The 18,245-nt window shown below is 48.9% G+C and overlaps 12 protein-coding genes across 14 annotated transcripts; 5 read left to right on the forward strand and 7 right to left on the reverse strand.

The window, feature by feature from the left end:
- Nucleotides 1-19: 19 nt before the first annotated feature.
- On the reverse strand, nt 20-2,624 carry LOC136191755 (fumarate hydratase, mitochondrial-like). The gene is given in 6 exon segments (XM_065980169.1): nt 20-1,418; nt 1,496-1,606; nt 1,662-1,790; nt 1,838-2,232; nt 2,283-2,396; nt 2,468-2,624. Coding segments are annotated over 4 exon segments (1,518 nt in total). The 5' UTR covers nt 1,898-2,232; nt 2,283-2,396; nt 2,468-2,624; the 3' UTR covers nt 20-200.
- On the forward strand, nt 1,925-2,842 carry LOC136191770 (UPF0462 protein C4orf33 homolog). Its single transcript, XM_065980191.1, has 4 exons — nt 1,925-2,221; nt 2,286-2,337; nt 2,387-2,580; nt 2,630-2,842. Exons 1-4 carry the CDS (start codon nt 1,977-1,979, stop codon nt 2,709-2,711), a joined length of 573 nt encoding a protein of 190 aa, XP_065836263.1. The 5' UTR covers nt 1,925-1,976; the 3' UTR covers nt 2,712-2,842.
- On the reverse strand, nt 2,716-3,735 carry LOC136191772 (protein FAM219A-like). Its single transcript, XM_065980193.1, has 7 exons — nt 3,615-3,735; nt 3,476-3,563; nt 3,304-3,379; nt 3,172-3,243; nt 3,090-3,117; nt 3,001-3,044; nt 2,716-2,937 (listed from the first exon to the last, which is right to left on the reverse strand). The coding sequence occupies exons 1-7, from the start codon at nt 3,651-3,653 to the stop codon at nt 2,832-2,834; spliced, it is 453 nt and encodes a 150-aa protein (XP_065836265.1). The 5' UTR covers nt 3,654-3,735; the 3' UTR covers nt 2,716-2,831.
- Nucleotides 3,736-3,753: 18 nt separating this feature from the next.
- Nucleotides 3,754-5,690, reverse strand: LOC136191761 (2-(3-amino-3-carboxypropyl)histidine synthase subunit 1-like). Its single transcript, XM_065980175.1, has 12 exons — nt 5,545-5,690; nt 5,461-5,489; nt 5,346-5,416; nt 5,222-5,291; nt 5,103-5,166; nt 4,921-5,042; nt 4,720-4,871; nt 4,534-4,655; nt 4,257-4,482; nt 4,109-4,209; nt 3,970-4,048; nt 3,754-3,911 (listed from the first exon to the last, which is right to left on the reverse strand). The coding sequence occupies exons 2-12, from the start codon at nt 5,483-5,485 to the stop codon at nt 3,789-3,791; spliced, it is 1,155 nt and encodes a 384-aa protein (XP_065836247.1). The 5' UTR covers nt 5,486-5,489; nt 5,545-5,690; the 3' UTR covers nt 3,754-3,788.
- Nucleotides 5,691-6,048: 358 nt separating this feature from the next.
- Nucleotides 6,049-6,567, forward strand: LOC136192179 (uncharacterized). Its single transcript, XM_065980698.1, has one exon. The coding sequence runs from the start codon at nt 6,049-6,051 to the stop codon at nt 6,565-6,567; it is 519 nt and encodes a 172-aa protein (XP_065836770.1).
- A 51-nt stretch (nt 6,568-6,618) lies between these two features.
- LOC136191764 (dehydrogenase/reductase SDR family member 7-like) lies at nt 6,619-8,127 on the reverse strand. Of its 2 annotated transcripts, XM_065980180.1 has the most exons (8): nt 7,809-8,127; nt 7,657-7,757; nt 7,369-7,608; nt 7,198-7,317; nt 6,972-7,138; nt 6,862-6,916; nt 6,734-6,810; nt 6,619-6,680 (listed from the first exon to the last, which is right to left on the reverse strand). In XM_065980180.1, the coding sequence occupies exons 1-7, from the start codon at nt 8,071-8,073 to the stop codon at nt 6,751-6,753; spliced, it is 1,008 nt and encodes a 335-aa protein (XP_065836252.1). In that variant the 5' UTR covers nt 8,074-8,127; the 3' UTR covers nt 6,619-6,680; nt 6,734-6,750. The 2 variants fall into 2 exon arrangements, with proteins under 2 accessions (XP_065836252.1, XP_065836253.1); XM_065980181.1 differs by having other exon boundaries at nt 6,619-6,810; nt 7,809-8,107.
- On the forward strand, nt 7,720-10,014 carry LOC136191763 (probable isocitrate dehydrogenase [NAD] subunit alpha, mitochondrial). 2 transcript variants are annotated; one of them, XM_065980179.1, is made up of 13 exons: nt 7,720-7,890; nt 7,955-8,153; nt 8,210-8,320; nt 8,374-8,488; nt 8,541-8,598; nt 8,652-8,781; nt 8,926-9,059; nt 9,120-9,222; nt 9,275-9,339; nt 9,394-9,478; nt 9,534-9,686; nt 9,747-9,852; nt 9,904-10,013. In XM_065980179.1, the coding sequence occupies exons 2-12, from the start codon at nt 8,115-8,117 to the stop codon at nt 9,819-9,821; spliced, it is 1,068 nt and encodes a 355-aa protein (XP_065836251.1). In that variant the 5' UTR covers nt 7,720-7,890; nt 7,955-8,114; the 3' UTR covers nt 9,822-9,852; nt 9,904-10,013. The 2 variants fall into 2 exon arrangements, with proteins under 2 accessions (XP_065836251.1, XP_065836250.1); XM_065980178.1 differs by having other exon boundaries at nt 9,747-10,014.
- Nucleotides 9,930-11,355, reverse strand: LOC136191762 (uncharacterized protein C3orf38 homolog). Its single transcript, XM_065980177.1, has 3 exons — nt 11,169-11,355; nt 10,918-11,111; nt 9,930-10,823 (listed from the first exon to the last, which is right to left on the reverse strand). Exons 1-3 carry the CDS (start codon nt 11,314-11,316, stop codon nt 10,074-10,076), a joined length of 1,092 nt encoding a protein of 363 aa, XP_065836249.1. The 5' UTR covers nt 11,317-11,355; the 3' UTR covers nt 9,930-10,073.
- Nucleotides 11,356-11,474: 119 nt separating this feature from the next.
- LOC136191759 (ubiquitin-conjugating enzyme E2 Q2-like) lies at nt 11,475-14,328 on the reverse strand. The gene is made up of 12 exons (XM_065980173.1): nt 13,563-14,328; nt 13,358-13,471; nt 13,107-13,268; nt 12,864-12,940; nt 12,658-12,754; nt 12,435-12,580; nt 12,287-12,377; nt 12,167-12,225; nt 12,055-12,103; nt 11,899-11,997; nt 11,770-11,836; nt 11,475-11,716 (listed from the first exon to the last, which is right to left on the reverse strand). The coding sequence occupies exons 1-12, from the start codon at nt 13,845-13,847 to the stop codon at nt 11,685-11,687; spliced, it is 1,278 nt and encodes a 425-aa protein (XP_065836245.1). The 5' UTR covers nt 13,848-14,328; the 3' UTR covers nt 11,475-11,684.
- Nucleotides 13,780-15,704, forward strand: LOC136191756 (SH2 domain-containing adapter protein D-like). Its single transcript, XM_065980170.1, has 3 exons — nt 13,780-15,150; nt 15,225-15,344; nt 15,408-15,704. The coding sequence occupies exons 1-3, from the start codon at nt 14,033-14,035 to the stop codon at nt 15,586-15,588; spliced, it is 1,419 nt and encodes a 472-aa protein (XP_065836242.1). The 5' UTR covers nt 13,780-14,032; the 3' UTR covers nt 15,589-15,704.
- Nucleotides 15,705-15,747: 43 nt separating this feature from the next.
- LOC136191760 (SURP and G-patch domain-containing protein 1-like) lies at nt 15,748-17,551 on the forward strand. Its single transcript, XM_065980174.1, has 8 exons — nt 15,748-15,982; nt 16,054-16,165; nt 16,327-16,570; nt 16,641-16,812; nt 16,874-16,999; nt 17,053-17,182; nt 17,228-17,357; nt 17,421-17,551. Exons 1-8 carry the CDS (start codon nt 15,748-15,750, stop codon nt 17,442-17,444), a joined length of 1,173 nt encoding a protein of 390 aa, XP_065836246.1. The 3' UTR covers nt 17,445-17,551.
- On the reverse strand, nt 17,489-18,245 carry LOC136192180 (large ribosomal subunit protein uL24m-like). The gene is made up of 5 exons (XM_065980700.1): nt 18,138-18,245; nt 17,993-18,088; nt 17,832-17,935; nt 17,649-17,785; nt 17,489-17,595 (listed from the first exon to the last, which is right to left on the reverse strand). The coding sequence occupies exons 1-5, from the start codon at nt 18,243-18,245 to the stop codon at nt 17,489-17,491; spliced, it is 552 nt and encodes a 183-aa protein (XP_065836772.1).

Consider the following 18,245-nt stretch of genomic DNA (forward strand, 5'->3'; position numbering starts at 1 on the left):
GTCCACGGATGACTAGATGTTAAAGAACAAGACTCTCTTCTCAGGGTATACATAGCTGTGGAGATCCAGGCCCTTCGTGCAAAGGACCTGGATTAATCTACTCGCTAAAGGGACCCGCTCCGCAGATGACACATCTATAATAGAGACATAGTTACACTGTTCTGTTCTCACACGACAAAACAGTTTCGTTAGAAGCGTCGTCACTTGGGCCCCAACATATCCTCCGGCCTGACCCACGCGTCAAACTGCTCCGCGGACATGTGACCGAGAGCGAGGGCCGCCTCTTTCAGCGTCGTTCCCTCGGCGTGCGCTTTCTTGGCAATCGCCGCCGCCTTGTCGTAGCCGATATGGGGATTGAGCGCCGTGACAAGCATCAACGATTCATTCAAAATCTTTCCAATTCGCGACTCGTTCGCCTCGACGCCCGCAACGCAATTCGTCGTGAACGACACGCACGCGTCGCCGACGAGCCGCGCCGATCTCAAAACATTCGAAACAATCATCGGCTTAAAGACGTTCAACTCGAAATGCCCGTTCGACGCTCCAACGGACACGGCCACCTGATTCCCCATTACCTGCGCGGCGACCATGGTAACGGCTTCGCATTGAGTCGGATTCACTTTACCCGGCATAATGCTGCTGCCGGGCTCGTTCGCCGGAAGCATCAGTTCGCCGATACCGCATCGAGGACCGGAGCCGAGCAATCGCAAGTCGTTGGCGATTTTCATGAGACTGCACGCGGTCGCGTTCAAAGCGCCGTGCACTTCGACCATCGTGTCGTGAGCGGCGAGCGCCTCGAATTTGTTTGGAGCGCTCGCGAACGGAAGGCCGGTTAGTTCGGCGAGTTTTGTTGGGACTTTTTCGGCGAAACCGATGCGCGCATTGAGACCTGTTCCGACCGCCGTTCCGCCTATTGCGAGCTGATAGACGCGCGGGAGAGTTGCCTTGACGCGATCAATGGAATTCGCCATTTGGGCGACGTATCCGCTGAATTCTTGACCCAGCGACAAAGGAGTGGCATCCTAAAATAAGAAAAAAAAAACTATCCCTCGGTGCTCATTTTCCCCGAGAGCGCGGTTTCTTCCCTGTAAGTGGGTTCGACCTATTTTGATTATGTCCTTAAACTCCTTGGCTTTTCGATCGAGTTCGTCGTGAAGTGTCTGGAGACCCGGAAGCAGGCAGCTGTTGATTTCGAGAGCGACGGCAATGTGCATTGCCGTCGGAAACGTGTCGTTCGAACTCTGGCCCATGTTGACGTGATCGTTCGGATGAACGGGCGACTTGCTGCCAAGCGTTCCGCCGAGCATTTCAATAGCGCGATTGCTGAGGACTTCGTTGACGTTCATGTTCGATTGGGTGCCCGAACCCGTTTGCCATATCACAAGTGGAAAGTGATCGTCGAGTTTACCGGAAACAACCTATGATTGAATATATGACAAGAATTAGAATTTACAGATCAAATATATTGTGTGTGAATCTCCCACACAGAACTGACCTCTTGTGCTGCCTTGCCTATAGCCGAGGCTATTTTTGTGTCTAAGCCGTATTCGGTATTGACTTCGGCCGCTGCTTGTTTTAGTAGACCAAATGCATGGATCACCTGAATCTGAAGCGGAGCTAATGGAAACGTGGGTCTAATTCTCTTGGTTCGCCTTTCTTACTGGCATTTTTTCGCTGGGACCGCCAATTTTGAAGTTCTTGATCGACCTAGCCGTGTTCGCTCCATAGTATTTGTCGCTTGGAACGTCGATGGGGCCAAAACTATCGACTTCCGTGCGCATTCCTGAAGCCTAGAGTCCCGCCTTGAAACGAAGGACAAAACTACGACTTTAGATACCATTCTCGCTATTGGATAACGAAAGGAAAACAAAAATCGCCCGGAACGAGCCGCAAACATCGAAAACTACACGTGGGTTAGCGTGCGTCGTCAGGCAAACACAGAGAGGGTGTAGTTTTGCGTTTCTGAAGTTCTCCACATGAAGCAGTTTACAATACGCTCGACGTGGGACAGCGATCCACTTGCCGACGGCCACCACACCGAAATAACCGTAAAAGGCTTCGAAGGAGGCGTGGTTCTCGAAGTCGACGCTCCGTTTTACAATGATCCTCCTAGTCCAGACGTCGGTGCCGGCGAGAGGTGCTGGCAATTGTGGGATTATGAAGTCGTCGAGGCCTTCTTTCTCGGCAAAGACGAGCAATACTTGGAAATTGAATTGTGCCCGTAAAGAGAGACTAAAAACGAGTTTAATTAAAATAAAAAATAAGGATTTTTGTTTTTTTACCAGCCATGGTCAGTATTTGACGTTGGCACTTAGAGGCAAGAGAAACATAATAAAAGTGAGTGCCGATGCATCTTTCAGCAATTCCTCCCATCTCTCTTGCACAGGATGATCTTTCTATTGAATTTTCAACGGAAAAACGTCACGAGAATCGGTGGAGAGGAACTGCGATTTTTCCAATGCATTACCTTCCTCCAGGCTTGTGCAAATTCAACGCTTATGCAATACACGGATCGGGTGGCAAACGACAGTACAAAGCTCTGTATCCGACGCCAAAGAACAAATTCGAAAATCCAGACTTGTAAGAAACGAGTATCTGAAAGCAAACGCAACCAATTCTCTTTCTTTAGCCACAGACTTGACTACTTCTCTCAAGTTGATTTTGCCAATGTAATCACTGGCACTACGGAGGCTGAAAGCAAACTTTGGTAAAATCTTTTTCATAGCAAACCGGGGTTTTTTATATTGCATTGATCTCGTAAATATCGCCGTACTACTATAGTACAATGCAGCTGTGACTGCCCACAAAGAGAAGGAATCCGTTTGGGATTCCTATAAAATGACGCATGCACCTGTGTAGCAAAGACACTGGCACCTCTCCTCTGCAGGCTTAGGCGGAATCAAGTCCAAGTCTTCATCATCTGATACTTCATCAAGTCTACGGAGAAAACGGGTTGTGAGATTTTTAATTAAGAATGCATAGTCTAGACTCTAGATCTACCTGAAGCCATCCTTTAGGAGCTGCTGACTACACTGTCGAGTAACCTAATACACGTGTAATGAAATATTTCCATTGTCGGTTTTTCCAACCTCAGAATCGACTTCATATTCGTTGTCACTGCCAAAACATAATTTCAAAAGTCACGAGAGAGAATAGATGGAGCCCGTGTACCTATCGCTGTCCCATGCTACGAGCGGTTGCTCATCGGGATTTTGAGACGATGACTTGCCCGGTATAGGTAACCTTCATACAGAACGATTCAATGTCTCTATCGTGTGTGCGCGCGCGTGCTCTCCCAAGCACCTATCATGTGTTAATAGTGGTTTTCGTTTCAGATTCGAATCCTTGCAGGCTTTTCGCGATATATCACGTTGACGTTCTACGAAAATAAGGATTCGATCCCCCGGATCAACGTGGAGACGACGTTCGTGCGATTTTTGTGAAGCGAGCCGTTGGATACAACGCGCGCGCTTACCTATCTGCTTTTGCAGTCGCGACGGACCGCTCAGCGGCTTCAAACGGACTGGTCTGTCGACGGTGTTACCATGCGTGGAGTTTTTCTCCTACGGACGCACTTTCAAAGCGACTCTTTCAACGAGAGATATATTACTTGCCTCAGAAACGTCTTTGAAACGCATAAATTCGGACTCCATCGTCCACTCTCGTAATGAGTCACCTTTTTGCTAGAGGCGCTAGCGTACTTTCTGTCTGCGCGCCCCGGATAGCCGCGTAGAAATGTGACCTCATGCAAGCTCATGCTCCTCATGCATATCTATTGACTAACATCATTATGTGACATCGTTTCGTTTACTTGCAACGTGTTTGGGAGTCCAAGGACCCCGACTATTCGTCGCATAAAAATCCATAGGATATTTATCATCCCATTCCGTTTGCCTAAAGGCAACTGCACCCTAGTATTAACCAAACAATATTTAAAATTCAGAAAACGCACAAAAAAAACAATCCTACTTCGTAAGGAGTCAGAAGAGGCTTGTCAAACATTGTACCCCAGTCTATGGATAGTCTGGGGCACGCAATTTGAATCCATCTATACACACAACAAAAATGTTTTTTATATCTTCAGTGTCCTCAGAAGTTATTCTCTTACGCGTCAATGTCATTGAACAGACGAAGCTTCTCAGGAAAGATTTCAGAAAGAAGAACTTGCACACTACGAACCCCAGCCTTGTCTAAAATCTCCTTCAATTCCTATGGACCAACATAAATGAAAAAAAAGATTCCTCTCTCTCGCTCACCGTCAAAACTTTGGTGCTGCCTTGCCGACCCAGTGTTCCAAGTATAATGCCAACGGTTTTCGCCTTTGATGCCATCCGGATAGCCGCCTGGCGATTGGCTCGCATCGTCTCAATATCATAGTACTCACGAGTCAGCGACTTTGCATAGGGATCGTATTTGTACGCGGCGCAGTCCGGATTTGATATCATAATCGATTCCAGATGAAAGCGACCGTCGCCCAAGTACCTAGAAATAATCAACAGAGAGTAGGAAGAACAAATCCAATCAACAACCTACACAAGGATCTCTATGTCACTCGAAAGTTTGGGTGATGTACAGCCGAGGATTTCTCCCGGCGAAAGCGGTTTGATTTGAGGCACAGTGATTCTGTAGTCAGTTGCTAGTTCCTGGGAAGCTGCCTGCATGTTCGTTAATTATAAAAGCTCACAGCAATACTGTAGGTGATATACACTTTTTTCTTACCTGCAATGTCGATACAAACTGAATGGTGCTGACCAATGCCAGATGAGTCCCCTTCTCAAAGTTGTATTTAATCGTGTCAAGAAAGTGCTGCACGTCCATTTTGATATCGACAAAGACGTACAGAACTTTAATCGACGTCACGTCAACAGGAACTAAGACGAAAATTAAGATTTCACGGTGAATCTCATATGGTGACCATACCAAGGCAACTGTGACCATAATGTATTAGAAAATCGGCTCCAAGAGCTTTTGCTGTATAATCGTCAACGCAACAAGCTCCGTACGTCACGTCTCCCATTATAATAGTATCTGCCTCGGTAAATCTTTTTTCAAGTCAATTTCGTTACTATGAGCTCTCTAGAAAATTGCGTCTGGTACGTTACCTCTCAATAATGTCTGCAATTGTGGTTGCAAATAGTAAAAGTCCTTCGGGAAATTGTAGCATGACTACAATAAGGAATAATAACGCAATCAGGAATGCACGTCTGGTCACGTTCTACACCTCTTTTAGATTCATTTTGTCTCATTTTCCAAACCGTTTTGTGAATCTCAAAATTGTAGTTTTGCGGTAGCTAGAAAGAAGTGCAGGCATCGTTTCCTAGTCTCGTGGAGTGGTTTAGTTCGACTTGTTTGCAAGCAGAGTTTAGATCCTCGTCTTCGAGTATCTCGATCGGTATTCGATGTCGAGGCACGTTTTCTAAACAAAGCGATTGCTATCGAGATAAATTGGAGAGCACATACTTCGTTTTGCTGCTGTCTCGGTCATGTCTCTGCAGAGGAAAAGCGCGTTAAGGCGCAAGATCAATATTGATCAGGAAATATTACCACAACCGGCCCTGTGGTGGCCGGAGCCGTTCAGGGTGAGTGACCTTTCGCTGTTATCTCAAAAACAAAAATTGCGGTGGGGGCGGGAGGGTCACCCAACGTCAATGCGATTTGACCATCCAAACATGTGTGCAGTGCCAAGGGTATTTGAACGACAACAACACATAGTCGAGTCTGCAATCCCAGGCTGCCGTCAAACGTTTACCCGCCCTGTACTTCCTGGTTTATTCAAGTTGCAAGTGGTCTTCTGTGGGATTGCACGGCACTTTCAATCTCGTGCCACCGCATAAACCCGGAAAACCATAACTGGCAGGTCAAATCCTTTGTGCAACTCTCCCACTTACCTGGAATGACTCGGATTGCACTTTCAATCGCGTGCTCGACCCCTTGCCACACTGGTAGATGCCAAATTCCGCCTACGGCAAAAAACGCACCATAAAAGACCGTCTGAAACGTAACCTATTCATCAGTTGCCAGCTCTAGCTACTGAAGAAAGACAGAACAATGGCTCCTAAATTGGTTCTATCAACTGCAGCCGGACAGACGTACACGGTTTCGGAGAACACGCAGGATTTGGCCTCGATCGGCGCCTTCACTCGAGCGCGCTCGCAGGACGGAAAATGGATACTCTACAAAGACGTCAAATACAATCGCCCAAACGACGACGAGCCGGCCACAAACAAAATCGACGACTTCAGATTCGTCGACCCGACGGACGGCGACGTCGATTTCGACGGCGTTCGTTCAGCCTACCTTCTTCCCGATTCCGACGAAGCGGCAGTCTTCTTCTACGACAATTATTACGGAGGACCTCGCGAAGTCGTCGTCTCTAGCAAGGACATTTTCGATTTGGCAAACCCCGACGGAATATCGTCGATGATCATCCTGGGAGGAACGTTTCAGCTGTTCAATCAGCCGAATCAGAAGGGCCTGTCGGTGACGAAAAGCCAGGGGAACTATGCTACTCCGTGCGATATGGGAATGCCCAACGATTCAGTTAAGAGTGTCACGAAACTCGACTAGGTCTCGCGGGGACAAAACGCGTGCGAACTTATCTGTTGACGTCGGTGTGCATGGGTTTTGTGACCGCGTGTTTTCAATAAATCGTGGCGCATTCGAAACTAACGCCTTTGACCCTTTGAAGGAGACACGCAACTTTGAACAAAACATCAGCGGATAATCAGCTCACATAGAGTGCAAACGCTTCTATTGAGTCTTTTTTGAAATCCCCAGAGTCTGCCAGAGAGACACGCGTGCATTGATGTCCTGCATCGAGCAAGTGAGAAAGACCCATCGTTAGAGCATGCCTTTCTTTACCTTGTGTCCCGCTTTGAATGCAGCGATCCTTCCGGGTACCACAAACTTGGCAAGCCTGAATGCAAACAACGTCTCACTGTAATAAAAAACGGTCGATTCTTGCGACTCACCAAGATACAAGTATAGGACAATACTGTCCAACGTAGGAAAAAAATAACACTGGATTTCTTGCTATCCACGCCTCTGAAAGTTGATGATCAATGGCAGTAACAATCAGATGAGCACAGCGAGCCGTTGACATCTTTTGAGAATCGTCTACGTTTGTAGAACCAACCGACTGGGCAGAATCAAAACGCGTTTATTCTCCTATTCGTACAATAGACTTGCGATAGATACCTCCCCAACGACGTGTGTAATAGCAGACGCTGCTCCTTCTGAAACAACAGGACCTGGACATACTATAGTCACGTCGATATTCTCGGCCATCAGTTCCAGTCTCAGTGTATTAAACCATCCCTAAAAATTCAGCATAAGAAGCTACGTCATCTAGGCTATTCAGTTACTCACGTGTAGAGCATGCTTGCTGGCTGCATATGACGCAGAAACAGGAACGCCGAGTTTTCCTGCCGTGCTGCTAACGACGGCGACGTGACCGGACTTTCTCTGCACCATCGACGGCAGTAGAGCTTTCGTGAGAGAAATCGATCCTAGAGTGTTTGTCTCGAGGAGTTCCCTGTCCACTTCAAGCTCCGTATCGATAATCAGAGCGCGTTGAGATCGACCAGCGTTGTTAATCAGTATATCAATCTGGATAATAAGAGTGCACGACAATATTTTTTAAATTAATGCACACACGTGATTGAAAAATTCCAACGCTTCTGAAACAACGCTTGCATGAGTGTCATGCTTACTAATGTCTAGTGGAAGAACTCGAATTTCAACCTGACCACACTGAGCTAAGAAAAAGAAAGAATGAGTTTTTGTAAAGCCAGTGTATGCTAGATCACCGATGCAGGCTTCCCTGACTCTCTCCAATTCGGTTTTTCTTCTCGCCGAGAGAATGAGTTTAGCTCCGCGAGCGGCCAAGTCGTAAGCGAGATATTCGCCTATTCCGCTTGACGCGCCAGTGATCCACACGACCTTTCCGCGAAAGTTTTCCATTTTGCGACGACTGCGAGACAGCAGTTTGTCGCAGAAAAGCAGAATGAAGTCGCAGTCGGCAAAGAGATACCACAGAAAGAGCGCAGCTAGCAGCAACAGGGTCGCAATCATTTCTCGCTCGAAGTTAGCGTGCGTTTCCGACTGGGGCAAAAATGTTCGCGTTTCGTCAACAAGGAGCTCGCTTTCTCAGAGTAGACCGATCGAAGTGATATCTACGGGCCTCTATCTACCGACTTTCTCTCTTCAGAAGCGTTTTCTCTCTACGAATACCGATTTTCGTCGCGTCACTCTGATCGCCGGCGACGGAATCGGTCCCGAAATATCGGCTGCCGTGCGAAAAATATTCGCGGCGGCAAACGTAAAGTCGCCCCTGTGTCGTTTTCTGTCTATCGGTTTATTAGTAAATTCAAGGTGCCCATTGAATGGGACCCGGTCGACGTAACGCCAGTCAAGACGCCAGACGGCAAGACGACCGTTCCGCAAGCCGTTCTCGATTCGGTTCATCGGAACAAGATCGGCCTCAAAGGTAACGAACGACTCGTCGACTATTCGACGTAACAAATATCATCGTTTCTAAGGCCCTTTGGCGACGCCGATAGGGAAAGGTCACGTGTCGTTAAATTTAACGTTGCGCAGGCACGTGCAGAATTTAGCAGTGCGCGCGAAAATTTAGCAAATAATTGGTATAGAGTTTTCAATCTCTACGCCAACGTTCGTCCCTGCCAAAGTTTAAAGGGTCTAACGACACTCTACGATGACGTCAATTTAGTGACCATAAGGGAGAATACCGAGGGAGAATACAGCGGCATTGAGCACGCCGTAAGACATAGATATATAAGAGTTAGGGTCTCGTTTTGAGGGTTTCTGAAGAGTTCGTTACAAGTTTGTTTAGACCGTAACTCCTCTTATAACCGTTTATGTTCAACTGTTTGGACACGTGGATATTTTTTCTCCTTTATTAAGGTCGTTGACGGCGTCGTTCAGAGTATTAAGCTCATAACGCGAGCCGCTTCGTTACGCGTCGCCGAGTTTGCGTTCGAGTACGCTCGAGCTAATGATCGGCGACAGGTAACGGCCGTTCACAAGGCAAACATAATGTAGGAAGGGGAGAAGGGGGAGGGAGGACGGGGAGGTCATTTCTTACGTACTGTTCTAAGGCGATTATCCGATGGATTGTTTCTGCAATGCTGCCGTGAAATGTCGGAGAAATATTCGGATGTTAAATATGAGGAGTCTCTCCTGGATACGCTTTGTCTTGCGGTATCATAGGTTTTCTCTAAAATTGTGCGTGGATCACCTATTCTGTTGGTAGATGGTTCAAGATCCTACTCAGTTTGACGTTCTGGTGATGCCAAATCTCTACGGTGACATTCTCAGGTAGGGTGTCTGTCTCTCTACGAGGGGCAAAGCTTTGCAGCATCTGCGTTCAAGTGATCTTTGCGCTGGACTGGTTGGCGGGCTCGGAGTCACGCCGAGCGGAAACATCGGAAAAGACGGCGTTGCTATATTCGAAGCAGTCAGTCCACATCCACAAGTCTTCATTGCTTTGCTTTTTTCACATGAGCGTACAGGTGCACGGGACTGCTCCTGATATTGCTGGCCGAGATATGGCCAATCCAACAGCTCTTCTACTCAGCGGCGTCATGATGCTGCGACACATGGGACTAACGTCTCAAGCACGCCAAATCGAAAAGGCAACCATGGAAACTATAGCCAACAAGGAGGCAAGAAGAGCAGCAAAGTCAACGTACGGTACATAGAAATCTCATACTTTTTTTCTCTAGACAAGGACAAAGGACTTGGGCGGAGAAGCGTCGTGCTCTCAGTTCACAGATTCCATCTGCTCGAAACTCGCATAGTCTAGAAGGAACCCCAACGCAGACATGAAAAGTGCCTAGATTGTCTACTCATACCTAATTGGAGGATTACTACAGATTATAGGGAAGCAGCTGCAAGCAATCAGCCAATCAAGAATTGCAATTTAATTAGCCTAAACGCGCCTTCCTTTTTAATTTAAAAAGCCTTAAAATTAAAATCCCGTTCTCCTTTTCGCCACCTCCCTCTCGTGAGTGAACTAAAATTTAGACCTTACCCTCTCTAAAAACCTTTTTTCAGTATTGCTTCGGCAGATTGACAGTCGGAAAGACGAGCGCGGCCGGCTGATCGGCGGTCGGCTTCTGCTGTATCAACTGGCCGCTGATCAAATTCAAACGCGTGTACTTAATCCGATAATTATTCGTCATGCTCGGATCCTTGATCAATTGGAAGCACTCCTTGAAAACGCCGACGCAATCCAATCCGCGATGCATAGTGCCGGCGACGCTCACGACAACCCATCCCTGGGGATCGAGTGCGCCTTTGACGCCGTCCGCGCTCAAATTGGGTCGCAGATAGAGACCGGAGCCGACGACGAGACCGCCTAACGCTTGACTCACGTCGTCGGCGCCGACGTATTCGTCTTTTTTGCCCGACGGTAGCGTGTAGAGTATGAGTTGCGCGTCGCCCCAAAAGTGCTGGGGACCCCACGTGTTCAACGGATCGTTCGTACCGCTACTGCCGCCGCCTCCGCCGCCGCTATTGCTACTAGTGCTACTATTACACAACATGTTGTAGAACCACGGCGTGAATTTCTCCGCGAGCGATTGGCCTTCGCGCGCGTGCAGCGATTCGGCGATGCTTTGGCGAGCGGCGTGTTCGACGGCTTTTTCCGCCATATCGAGGGGATTCGCCGTCGGAAACGACGGCGGCGGCGGCGGTGGCGGCGGCGGCGGCGGAGCGAGAGATGAAAGAGGAGTGCCGCCATAGTTGACACCGTTCGTGAATTCGCTCGGCGGATACAGCGGATCGACGTCCAAGCCAAACTAAAAAAACACAGACAGTGGCGCTTACGCTTTTTTCTCTCGAGTACACGGCATCGCTTGGGGGAGGGGGAGTTTGTCTTCGGGTCATTCTTACGTCGACGGGCATGGCGTCCGCTGGCGTACCCCACAGTTCGAGAACTTTTTTCATGAGCGTCGTTTTGTCGGCGCTCGCCGAAGCGTAGACTTGGTTTTCGGCGAGATACTGAAAGATGTGTTCGCGCCGCACTTTTTTGCGTCGGAGTAGTTGTTTGGCACTCTCGCTGTACGTCAGGATGTTCTCCAGTGCCTCTACGAGTGGAAATCGTCGAGCGGGAGTCTCTCGCGCAAGCGAGTTCGCGCTCTCACCTTCGCGCGATTCGGTCGTCACCATTCGATTGCACACCGTGTCCATTAGCGATATGATGTCCTCCGTGCTCAGTTTTCCGAGTAGAATTTTCAGTTCGCGACGCTCGATTTCGGCGAGAACGTTGTACGGCTGTGGAGCGCCGCTCATCTCGTAGTTGGCTCGATAAGTGGGGTGATGAGACGGGGAGGAGCGAGACGGACGCGCAAGCGCGTCACGCAATCGAAGGCGTTTCCGTCAAATCCGCTCAAAATTCAATAGGCAAGATAAAGGTTTTGTTCGTTTTCAGATCTAACCTAAGTTGTTGATTCCATTCGATTTCTTGAATCCAAGTCATCAACTACTACAGCACTACACTCATCAGCGCTAATAAAAACTGCTGAGAAGTTATCGTATTTCAACTTCTACGTATGAACAAAGCCCTATACTGTACATTACTGGATCTACCAAAGCGTCTGCAAAAAAACAGCCTCTGAGTAGAGACGCTGATGTCATTATAGCGTTAGCTTCTCATCACTTTATCCGTCTTCCTTCGGTGGAGTGTACCATCCTGAAGAAAAGATTATTGCTGCGAGTCCTCCAATCAAATTGAGCATTTCTCACCATTTTTCTCGTGAATTTGAACGAGAGACTTGAACGCGTGCTGGGCTCGATGGAGACTATATGCAACCTATCCAATGCCATTCCTTTCATTAGGAAAAAAATCGAATTGAGGTCACAGATTAACTTAACCGTGGAAGATGTCCCAAATTGAATTCTCGCCTTTCCCTTTACCAGCGTTGCGCTGATTTGCATAATAACAGCCTCCAAAGAGTATGCACTACTCCATCCCTAAATATAGCGCAATGACCTAATAAAAAATGAGACGGTGCCGCTCTTTCGCCAAACCTGCGGTGTCAACAGCTCCATACAGATGGCACCTCCAGACAAAACGTACCTTCAAAAGCAAACGAAGCGATTGTTCCGCACTATCTGCCCATACAACGGGGAAACTCATTACCCTCCGCTTATAACTGGACAAACAACTCGAACAAACGGCGGTGTGAAAGGAAATGAGTCCTAAACGAATTAGGACGATGAAGAGCACGCGCCGCAAGCGAATAGCGAAAATAGATTCTACTTTGAATGTCATATTCATGAGAATGAAATCCTTTCCCTCCTTCGCTTGTAACTTGGTCAAATCGTGTCCCAACGGACTGTCCGGATCGACTCTAATAGAGAAAAAGAAGACGACGATGAGACACTTTTAAAACACGGACTTCCTTCACCTTTTCAACTTGATGTTCCATTCGTACAGGCAATCGTTTACCAATTCGACGGTGTAGTGACCGCTCCTGTAGCTCTGCGATCGATACAGGTCTCTCAGTTCTTTCATCAGCCGATCCGTCGCCTGGACGGATCCGGCGACGTTTCCCTGCGCGCAGAGAGAGGAGAAGTTAGCGACGCCCCGTCCAGATGGGAAAGCTCCTCCTTTTTCCTTTGTGCGCTTACTTTGATGTAGTCCTCTCTGGTGTTGATACGAACGCGTTCCAACGTCGCTTTGTTTTCTGAGTCGAGACCGCAGCCGCTGTCCGTCGTCTCGTTGTCACTATAAACAACGGAGGAGAAAAGAAATGAATACTCAATAGACGAATTGTTCTCAATCCCAAATGAGAAATAATCTCCCCATATGATTTCTTGACCAAAACGTTCTGTACCTCTGTTGAGTGAAATCATCAGCCAAATCTTCTTCATCCCCCTCCTCCTCCTCTTCCTCCTCCTCATCGTCAACATTCTGTATGACGACAAAAACATCAAATTCTTGACTGTACAGTAAAGAGCTCAAAAATTCTGTTTATATAAAACGTGCACCATCTGTTTGACAGATGATACAGTATAAGTTCGTTATACACCCCCGATCTTCTACGAGATTTTACTGCATATATCTGTAATACACATACGTCTCCATCTCGGTCAGATTCGATGCCGCCCTCTTCCTCCTCTTCTTCGCCGCGCTGCTCGTCGGCTGGAAGTTGCTGAAGCAGCGTCGCGCACTCGTCGACGCGACTCAGCGCGAAGACGTCGCACAGACGATCGACGAGCTTCTCGACACCGGAGAGCAACTGAAACAAAAGATGGGGGGAGGGGAGGAGAACGCATTCCAACGCGACGATATTGGCGTCTACGAAAGAGCGCCTTTTTTTTTCCTTACGGGATGTTTGACTTCGGTCATGTTCTCGTTCACTTCTTCGACTATCGAGCTGACGACGACGAATTCGTCGTCCGAATCGACGTACCACATTGGTTTGTTTATCGGGTAGGTCTCCTGAGGGGGTGGGCGAGAGGTCGTGGCGTTTTTTAGGCGAGAGGAAAGCGCACGGCGTCACCCGATTGCCTCGGTTTTTTTTTGTTCTTACCGACATTGTGCACGTCAATCGGAAGGTTCTAGGTCCGACGAAGGCGCAGGCAACCTCGTCGACGCCTGCTGATAGAACGCGGAAGCGCGGATGCGTGCGCGGGAAGGTCTGTTCGATGATAGTCAGCTCGCGACGAAGCGACGAGCGTCCGGCCATTTTTCGCGAGAGTAGAAGCCGATCGCGCATGCACGGAGAGCCGAAAAGAGCTAGTGACGTCACGCCTATCCTAACGTGCGGAAGCGGTCGTCCTGAACGACAACCTACGACAACCTTTGCCGCACTCATTTGAGACGGTTACCATAGTGCGATGCTCTAAAAGTAACAATGAGTAGCTAAACTTTTTTTCTCGACTCGATTCGGGCATTTGCTGACGTTGCGCACGCGCAATCTCTGTTCTTTGATTCTCCCCTACTCGTCGTCTGTGTGTGTGTGTGTGTGTGTGTGTCGCTCTCTCTCCCAGGACCACACAGATGTCGCAAGTGAAGAAATTTTTTTCGTTCGGTCGTAAAGGAACTCGCAAAGATTCGCCGTCGACCGAGAAAAAGATTCCCCATCCGATCGGAGAAAATGAAGCCGAAGCGCACGCAACGACGACATCGAGTCCAACGCGAACGAAAGAGAAAAAGCGAAACGAACGACGAGCGGTATCGGCAATCCAACTCGCCGCGGTAGCGACGACAACGACGACGACGATGACGACGTCAAACGAACGCCTAACGCGAACTCTGCCGCGAACGAGCGAAAAATCGCCGACACCCCGAACGCCGCCACCAAAACCGAAGCCACGACGCGCGCTACCGATCGTTTCCGCGACGACGACGAAGCCGACGAAGCCCGTCGACGACGACGATGACGATTACAGCGAACCGAAAGACGCCACCGTCGTCAAAGAGAAGACGAATTGCGGTAGCGACGACGACGACGACGACGACGACTATTCGAAGCCGTGCGGGGGCGGGGGCGATCAGCGGCCACGTCCGGCAAAACGCGTCGTGAATCGGGCCACGTACGACGACCCATGGGATCGGAAGTTCCGCGGATCAGCGGCCGTTGTTCAGACGATCGGCCAATCGACGTCGAATTCGAGCACGCGTCACAAGTCGTCGGCACGCGGCGGCGACGACGATGGGTTGGGCGACTACGACGATCCGTGGGATAAGGTGCCGGCAGATCGAGTTGGTCGCGTCGTCAAGGCGACGAAAAAGCTGCCGCAATCCGAGCAACCCGACGCCAACGATTATGAATTTCCACACGATAAGAGATTGACGGCGGAGGGCGTTGTCAAGCAAAAATTGCCTTCGTCGTCGTTGAGGAATGACGACTACGATGATCCGTGGGACTCGAAAGTGCACGCAAAAGTTGGACCAAAGAAACCGGCACGTGCTCGTCACCTACCCAGTACGGGAAGCAATGACTATGACGATCCGTGGGATAGTAGTGGTCATGCAAGATTGCCTCCACCGCCAAATCGACCGGTGCCTAGTGGTCCCAAATCGAATCCATCATCGCCGACGAGTCCCGTCAGCTTGGAAGATTCATTTGCGCCGAAGCCTGTCATTGATGCGTCTTTGCCGTTGCACAGTCAAAGGTGAGTCATGCGTTGGTTGCTAGGAGGCGATAGAGAGTTGGACCTTCCCAGAATATTGATACTTTTTTGTATAGCTGGTTTCATGGTGCCATATCGAGAGCCGTCGCTGATAGACTGCTTCGTTCAGAGGCGGAATACAGTTTTCTTGTCAGAGTCAGCGAAAGCAACACCAAAGATTATTCGCTTTCGGTTCGGTAAGAACGACTATTCCCTTTTGTGATGATACTGTTTTCTAAATTGAATTGGCATCTCCTAAGGTGTTCCAGGGAGCCAATGCACCTCAAGATCCGGCTTCGTCCCGGACATGGGTACGTCCTCGGAGAACACGGACGACCTTTTCACACGATCCCCGAGCTGATAAAGCATTATACGTCGCACAAGGTCAAGCTGAAGGATTCGATCGCCATCTTTCTTCTCTATCCTATCAAGAGAACGTGAGGAAAACAACATCGAAACGCTTTCTATCGTACCTTGTCATTGAACAATTTTTTTTAAAAATATTGATCGGTTGCTCTGAGGCGTTGATAAAATGTACAGGGGGTTTTGGATTTTGAGTTGTTTGCTTTAGCGCGCGGGGTCCTAAAAACAACACGAGAAATGGCAGGCGAAAAAGACGATTCGGCGATCCGCTTACCGTTCTCCAACGACGGCTCGTTTCTCGAGAACTTTAAGCGACTTCAAGACGCGAAAAATTCGGCGGGGGCTTCCCAATCGGGAGGACCCGTCGCGCCGACGCCAATCAAACTGAAAACCAAACCTGCCGGCGAAAAACCTTCGCTCAAACCGTGCCTCGGCGACGTATTCGAAAACGAAGACGGTTCGACGAGCCCGGGTAAAGTCGTCTGGGCCCTCGACGGGGATTCGTTTACGTGCTATGAGCCATTCTGATGCTGTTTCAAAAAGCTTCCTCGGCAGAGTACGATCAGGCGATGAAATTGGCGAAAGTCGTCGCTCAGTGCGGAACGACCGTCGAGAAGATTTCTCTGAAAACAAATCGAAATCAACCTCAATTCAGGTATTTAGTTAATTAATTAATTAATTAATTAATTAATAAGAGAGAGAGAGGGTATATAGTACATCTTTCATTATATACGTTTACACGGTCGGACTCACCTTCTATCTAATGCGTTGCCAGTCGTGTATTGTTTTTTTTTTACGATGTCCACTTTCCACTAGATTTCTTTTTGACTCGTCGTTGGAGTTGTGCCGAATCTATCGCGACAAGGTGACCGAATTGTCCAAGGGAAAGGTGACCAGTCTCGCAGGGACAGCCGAAGCGAAGGCACTTCTCAACGAAAACGCCGCTGAGATTCCAAAGAAGAGAAAGAGACCGCGATGGGTCGATGGCGATAACGACAATACCAGCGGCGCAGATCCGCCGCCGGAGCCTCCCTCCACCAGCGTCGATGGCGGAGGCCAAGTCAGTTGGGGGGAAAAACGCTGCGTGTGGGTGTGGGGCGTTGTGGTCGAAAACGAGTGTTTGAGCATAGATGGTCGACGGCGATTTCATGGAACAGTTCAAGCAGTCCGTTGCGAAGGCCCAGCTGCTTGCGTCGACGAATAAGCCGAAGAAAAGCGCGCTGGAGTATGACAGCGACGAAGAGACAGAGGGCGGAACGTGGGAGCACAAGCTCAGAGCTTACGAGATGCAGAAAACGCATAGTATGCGCGTTTTGGCTTTCTCAAAAGGATCGGGCTTGGAGTTTTGAGATGATTTTTTTAGATCTGGCTACGCAGCAGACAACTGCATTGGTCGAAGGAAAGCATCATCTGCAGGACTTCCTGCCGTCGGATAGAATGAAGGAAATTCTGACGGCCGAGGAGGAGGCTAGAAGAGGAAAAAGCCTTGGTTAGAAAATCAGAACGGGTATCATTGAGCGACAACCTTTTTCTTTGTTTTAGCGCGGTCTGATTACGAAGAGCAGAAGCTGACTGCTACGAATATTGGCTACAAGATGCTGGCGAGATCCGGGTGGAAAGAGGGGCAGGGATTAGGAGCATCTGGCTCAGGCATCACAGCTCCAGTCAATAAGTGAGTGTCGTCTAAAGAGAATGGCATATACGAGCGTCTTTCTAGGGGTCGGACAGTGAATGATACGTCTGGCCTTGGAGCTAGCAAACCGGACGAAGTCACCGCTGGTGATACAGACTACGAATTGTATCGAAAACGGATGATGATGGCTTACAAATTCAGACCCAATCCCCTTGTAAGGACGACTCCTTGTCTTATCGTACCGATCTCAATGCACTGTTCTCATCTCTTGTTACAGAATAACCCAAGGCGGCCTTACTAAATCATTGTTGTACAGACTGACTGCATGGCTACTTCTACTCTATCTCACCCTTTTGGTTTCACTTGAGACAAAATTTCCTCTTCGAATGATAGTAGTGATGGTCTATATGTACGCGTTTGAACGTCGTCAGGTCTCGTATCCTTGGGTCCCTCTATCGTTCCATTGCTTAGAGATATTGAACGAGTGTGTGTGTAGTGATGGTACCTTTATAGGCGTTTCGCGTTTTGAAGTCGCGTCGTTCTTTTGATTCGAGCGGTTTGGGAATCATGGTTCCTGTTCGGTTGGAAACTCGAACTTTTTCGCCGTCCCCCCTATACTGATAACCAATTCTGGCTCTCTTCCTAATCAAAACAATGAAAATGACCCCAGAGAACCAGATTTCCTTACATGTCCGCTGGGTCGACGAGAGCCACTTTCGAATAGTGAAGCGGAGCTTCGCTCGCAATGTAGCCGCCTTTGTAGTCGTCGCGCGGCGGCGTGTACTTCAAGTGCTAACATAGGTAGGTACACGTGAGCGCGTTTCCTCGTCTCTCCTCGCGTTTTCTTACCGTATTCAAACCCTGCACAAAGACTCTGTTCAATTTTCGATCTATATCGATCAGTTTTCCCTGCTTTCCCTTGTCTTTTCCGGCTAAAACTTCGACCTGACGAGAACTTCGTTCGATTTCTCCAACGCGAGGTCACGGCACTCACCGAATCGCCTCGTACCATCTTCCATCTTCTTATCGGCTCCGGCGGCTTTCGTTTGACGCCCTTGAGCTGGCGCAATCGACGAGCTGCGGCACTCCAAGGTCGAGGCAT

The sequence above is a fragment of the Oscarella lobularis genome, chromosome 10 (genome assembly GCF_947507565.1).
Source record: "Oscarella lobularis chromosome 10, ooOscLobu1.1, whole genome shotgun sequence".
Taxonomy (NCBI): domain Eukaryota; kingdom Metazoa; phylum Porifera; class Homoscleromorpha; order Homosclerophorida; family Oscarellidae; genus Oscarella; species Oscarella lobularis.

What these genes read in the sequence shown, in the direction of transcription:
- LOC136191763 (XM_065980178.1), top strand. Translation starts at nt 8,115, where the DNA reads ATGTTCGCGTTTCGTCAACAAGGAGCTCGCTTTCTCAGA. An exon ending in TGGATACGCTTTGTCTTGCG is followed by an intron (nt 9,223 to 9,274) that starts GTATCATAGGTT and finishes TTCTGTTGGTAG; the next exon opens with ATGGTTCAAGATCCTACTCA. An exon ending in GCGTTGCTATATTCGAAGCA is followed by an intron (nt 9,479 to 9,533) that starts GTCAGTCCACAT and finishes ATGAGCGTACAG; the next exon opens with GTGCACGGGACTGCTCCTGA.
- LOC136191760 (XM_065980174.1), top strand. Translation starts at nt 15,748, where the DNA reads ATGGCAGGCGAAAAAGACGATTCGGCGATCCGCTTACCGTTCTCCAAC. An exon ending in TAGAAGAGGAAAAAGCCTTG is followed by an intron (nt 17,000 to 17,052) that starts GTTAGAAAATCA and finishes TCTTTGTTTTAG; the next exon opens with CGCGGTCTGATTACGAAGAG. An exon ending in ATCACAGCTCCAGTCAATAA is followed by an intron (nt 17,183 to 17,227) that starts GTGAGTGTCGTC and finishes GCGTCTTTCTAG; the next exon opens with GGGTCGGACAGTGAATGATA.
- LOC136191756 (XM_065980170.1), top strand. Translation starts at nt 14,033, where the DNA reads ATGTCGCAAGTGAAGAAATTTTTTTCGTTCGGTCGTAAAGGAACTCGC. An exon ending in TTGCCGTTGCACAGTCAAAG is followed by an intron (nt 15,151 to 15,224) that starts GTGAGTCATGCG and finishes TTTTTTGTATAG; the next exon opens with CTGGTTTCATGGTGCCATAT. An exon ending in GATTATTCGCTTTCGGTTCG is followed by an intron (nt 15,345 to 15,407) that starts GTAAGAACGACT and finishes GCATCTCCTAAG; the next exon opens with GTGTTCCAGGGAGCCAATGC.
- LOC136192179 (XM_065980698.1), top strand. Translation starts at nt 6,049, where the DNA reads ATGGCTCCTAAATTGGTTCTATCAACTGCAGCCGGACAGACGTACACG.
- LOC136192180 (XM_065980700.1), bottom strand. Translation starts at nt 18,245, where the DNA reads ATGCCTCGACCTTGGAGTGCCGCAGCTCGTCGATTGCGCCAGCTCAAG. An exon ending in TTGTGCAGGGTTTGAATACG is followed by an intron (nt 17,936 to 17,992) that starts GTAAGAAAACGC and finishes TACCTATGTTAG; the next exon opens with CACTTGAAGTACACGCCGCC. An exon ending in CTCGTCGACCCAGCGGACAT is followed by an intron (nt 17,786 to 17,831) that starts GTAAGGAAATCT and finishes TGTTTTGATTAG; the next exon opens with GAAGAGAGCCAGAATTGGTT.
- LOC136191761 (XM_065980175.1), bottom strand. Translation starts at nt 5,485, where the DNA reads ATGACCGAGACAGCAGCAAAACGAA. An exon ending in CGAGACAGCAGCAAAACGAA is followed by an intron (nt 5,417 to 5,460) that starts GTATGTGCTCTC and finishes CGCTTTGTTTAG; the next exon opens with AAAACGTGCCTCGACATCGA. An exon ending in ATTGCAGACATTATTGAGAG is followed by an intron (nt 5,043 to 5,102) that starts GTAACGTACCAG and finishes ACTTGAAAAAAG; the next exon opens with ATTTACCGAGGCAGATACTA.
- LOC136191762 (XM_065980177.1), bottom strand. Translation starts at nt 11,316, where the DNA reads ATGAGCGGCGCTCCACAGCCGTACAACGTTCTCGCCGAAATCGAGCGT. An exon ending in GACGACCGAATCGCGCGAAG is followed by an intron (nt 11,112 to 11,168) that starts GTGAGAGCGCGA and finishes TTCCACTCGTAG; the next exon opens with AGGCACTGGAGAACATCCTG. An exon ending in CGGACGCCATGCCCGTCGAC is followed by an intron (nt 10,824 to 10,917) that starts GTAAGAATGACC and finishes GTGTTTTTTTAG; the next exon opens with TTTGGCTTGGACGTCGATCC.
- LOC136191770 (XM_065980191.1), top strand. Translation starts at nt 1,977, where the DNA reads ATGAAGCAGTTTACAATACGCTCGACGTGGGACAGCGATCCACTTGCC. An exon ending in GCAAGAGAAACATAATAAAA is followed by an intron (nt 2,338 to 2,386) that starts GTGAGTGCCGAT and finishes TCTCTTGCACAG; the next exon opens with GATGATCTTTCTATTGAATT. An exon ending in AAATTCGAAAATCCAGACTT is followed by an intron (nt 2,581 to 2,629) that starts GTAAGAAACGAG and finishes CTCTTTCTTTAG; the next exon opens with CCACAGACTTGACTACTTCT.
- LOC136191759 (XM_065980173.1), bottom strand. Translation starts at nt 13,847, where the DNA reads ATGAGTGCGGCAAAGGTTGTCGTAGGTTGTCGTTCAGGACGACCGCTT. An exon ending in AATCTGACCGAGATGGAGAC is followed by an intron (nt 12,941 to 13,106) that starts GTATGTGTATTA and finishes GTCGTCATACAG; the next exon opens with AATGTTGACGATGAGGAGGA. An exon ending in TCAAATTCACGAGAAAAATG is followed by an intron (nt 11,717 to 11,769) that starts GTGAGAAATGCT and finishes TCTTTTCTTCAG; the next exon opens with GATGGTACACTCCACCGAAG.
- LOC136191772 (XM_065980193.1), bottom strand. Translation starts at nt 3,653, where the DNA reads ATGGAGTCCGAATTTATGCGTTTCAAAGACGTTTCTGAG. An exon ending in GCGACTGCAAAAGCAGATAG is followed by an intron (nt 3,380 to 3,475) that starts GTAAGCGCGCGC and finishes TTATTTTCGTAG; the next exon opens with AACGTCAACGTGATATATCG. An exon ending in AATATGAAGTCGATTCTGAG is followed by an intron (nt 3,045 to 3,089) that starts GTTGGAAAAACC and finishes CACGTGTATTAG; the next exon opens with GTTACTCGACAGTGTAGTCA.
- LOC136191764 (XM_065980180.1), bottom strand. Translation starts at nt 8,073, where the DNA reads ATGATTGCGACCCTGTTGCTGCTAGCTGCGCTCTTTCTGTGGTATCTC. An exon ending in TGTCCTATACTTGTATCTTG is followed by an intron (nt 6,917 to 6,971) that starts GTGAGTCGCAAG and finishes GTTTGCATTCAG; the next exon opens with GCTTGCCAAGTTTGTGGTAC. An exon ending in CATTCAAAGCGGGACACAAG is followed by an intron (nt 6,811 to 6,861) that starts GTAAAGAAAGGC and finishes TGCTCGATGCAG; the next exon opens with GACATCAATGCACGCGTGTC.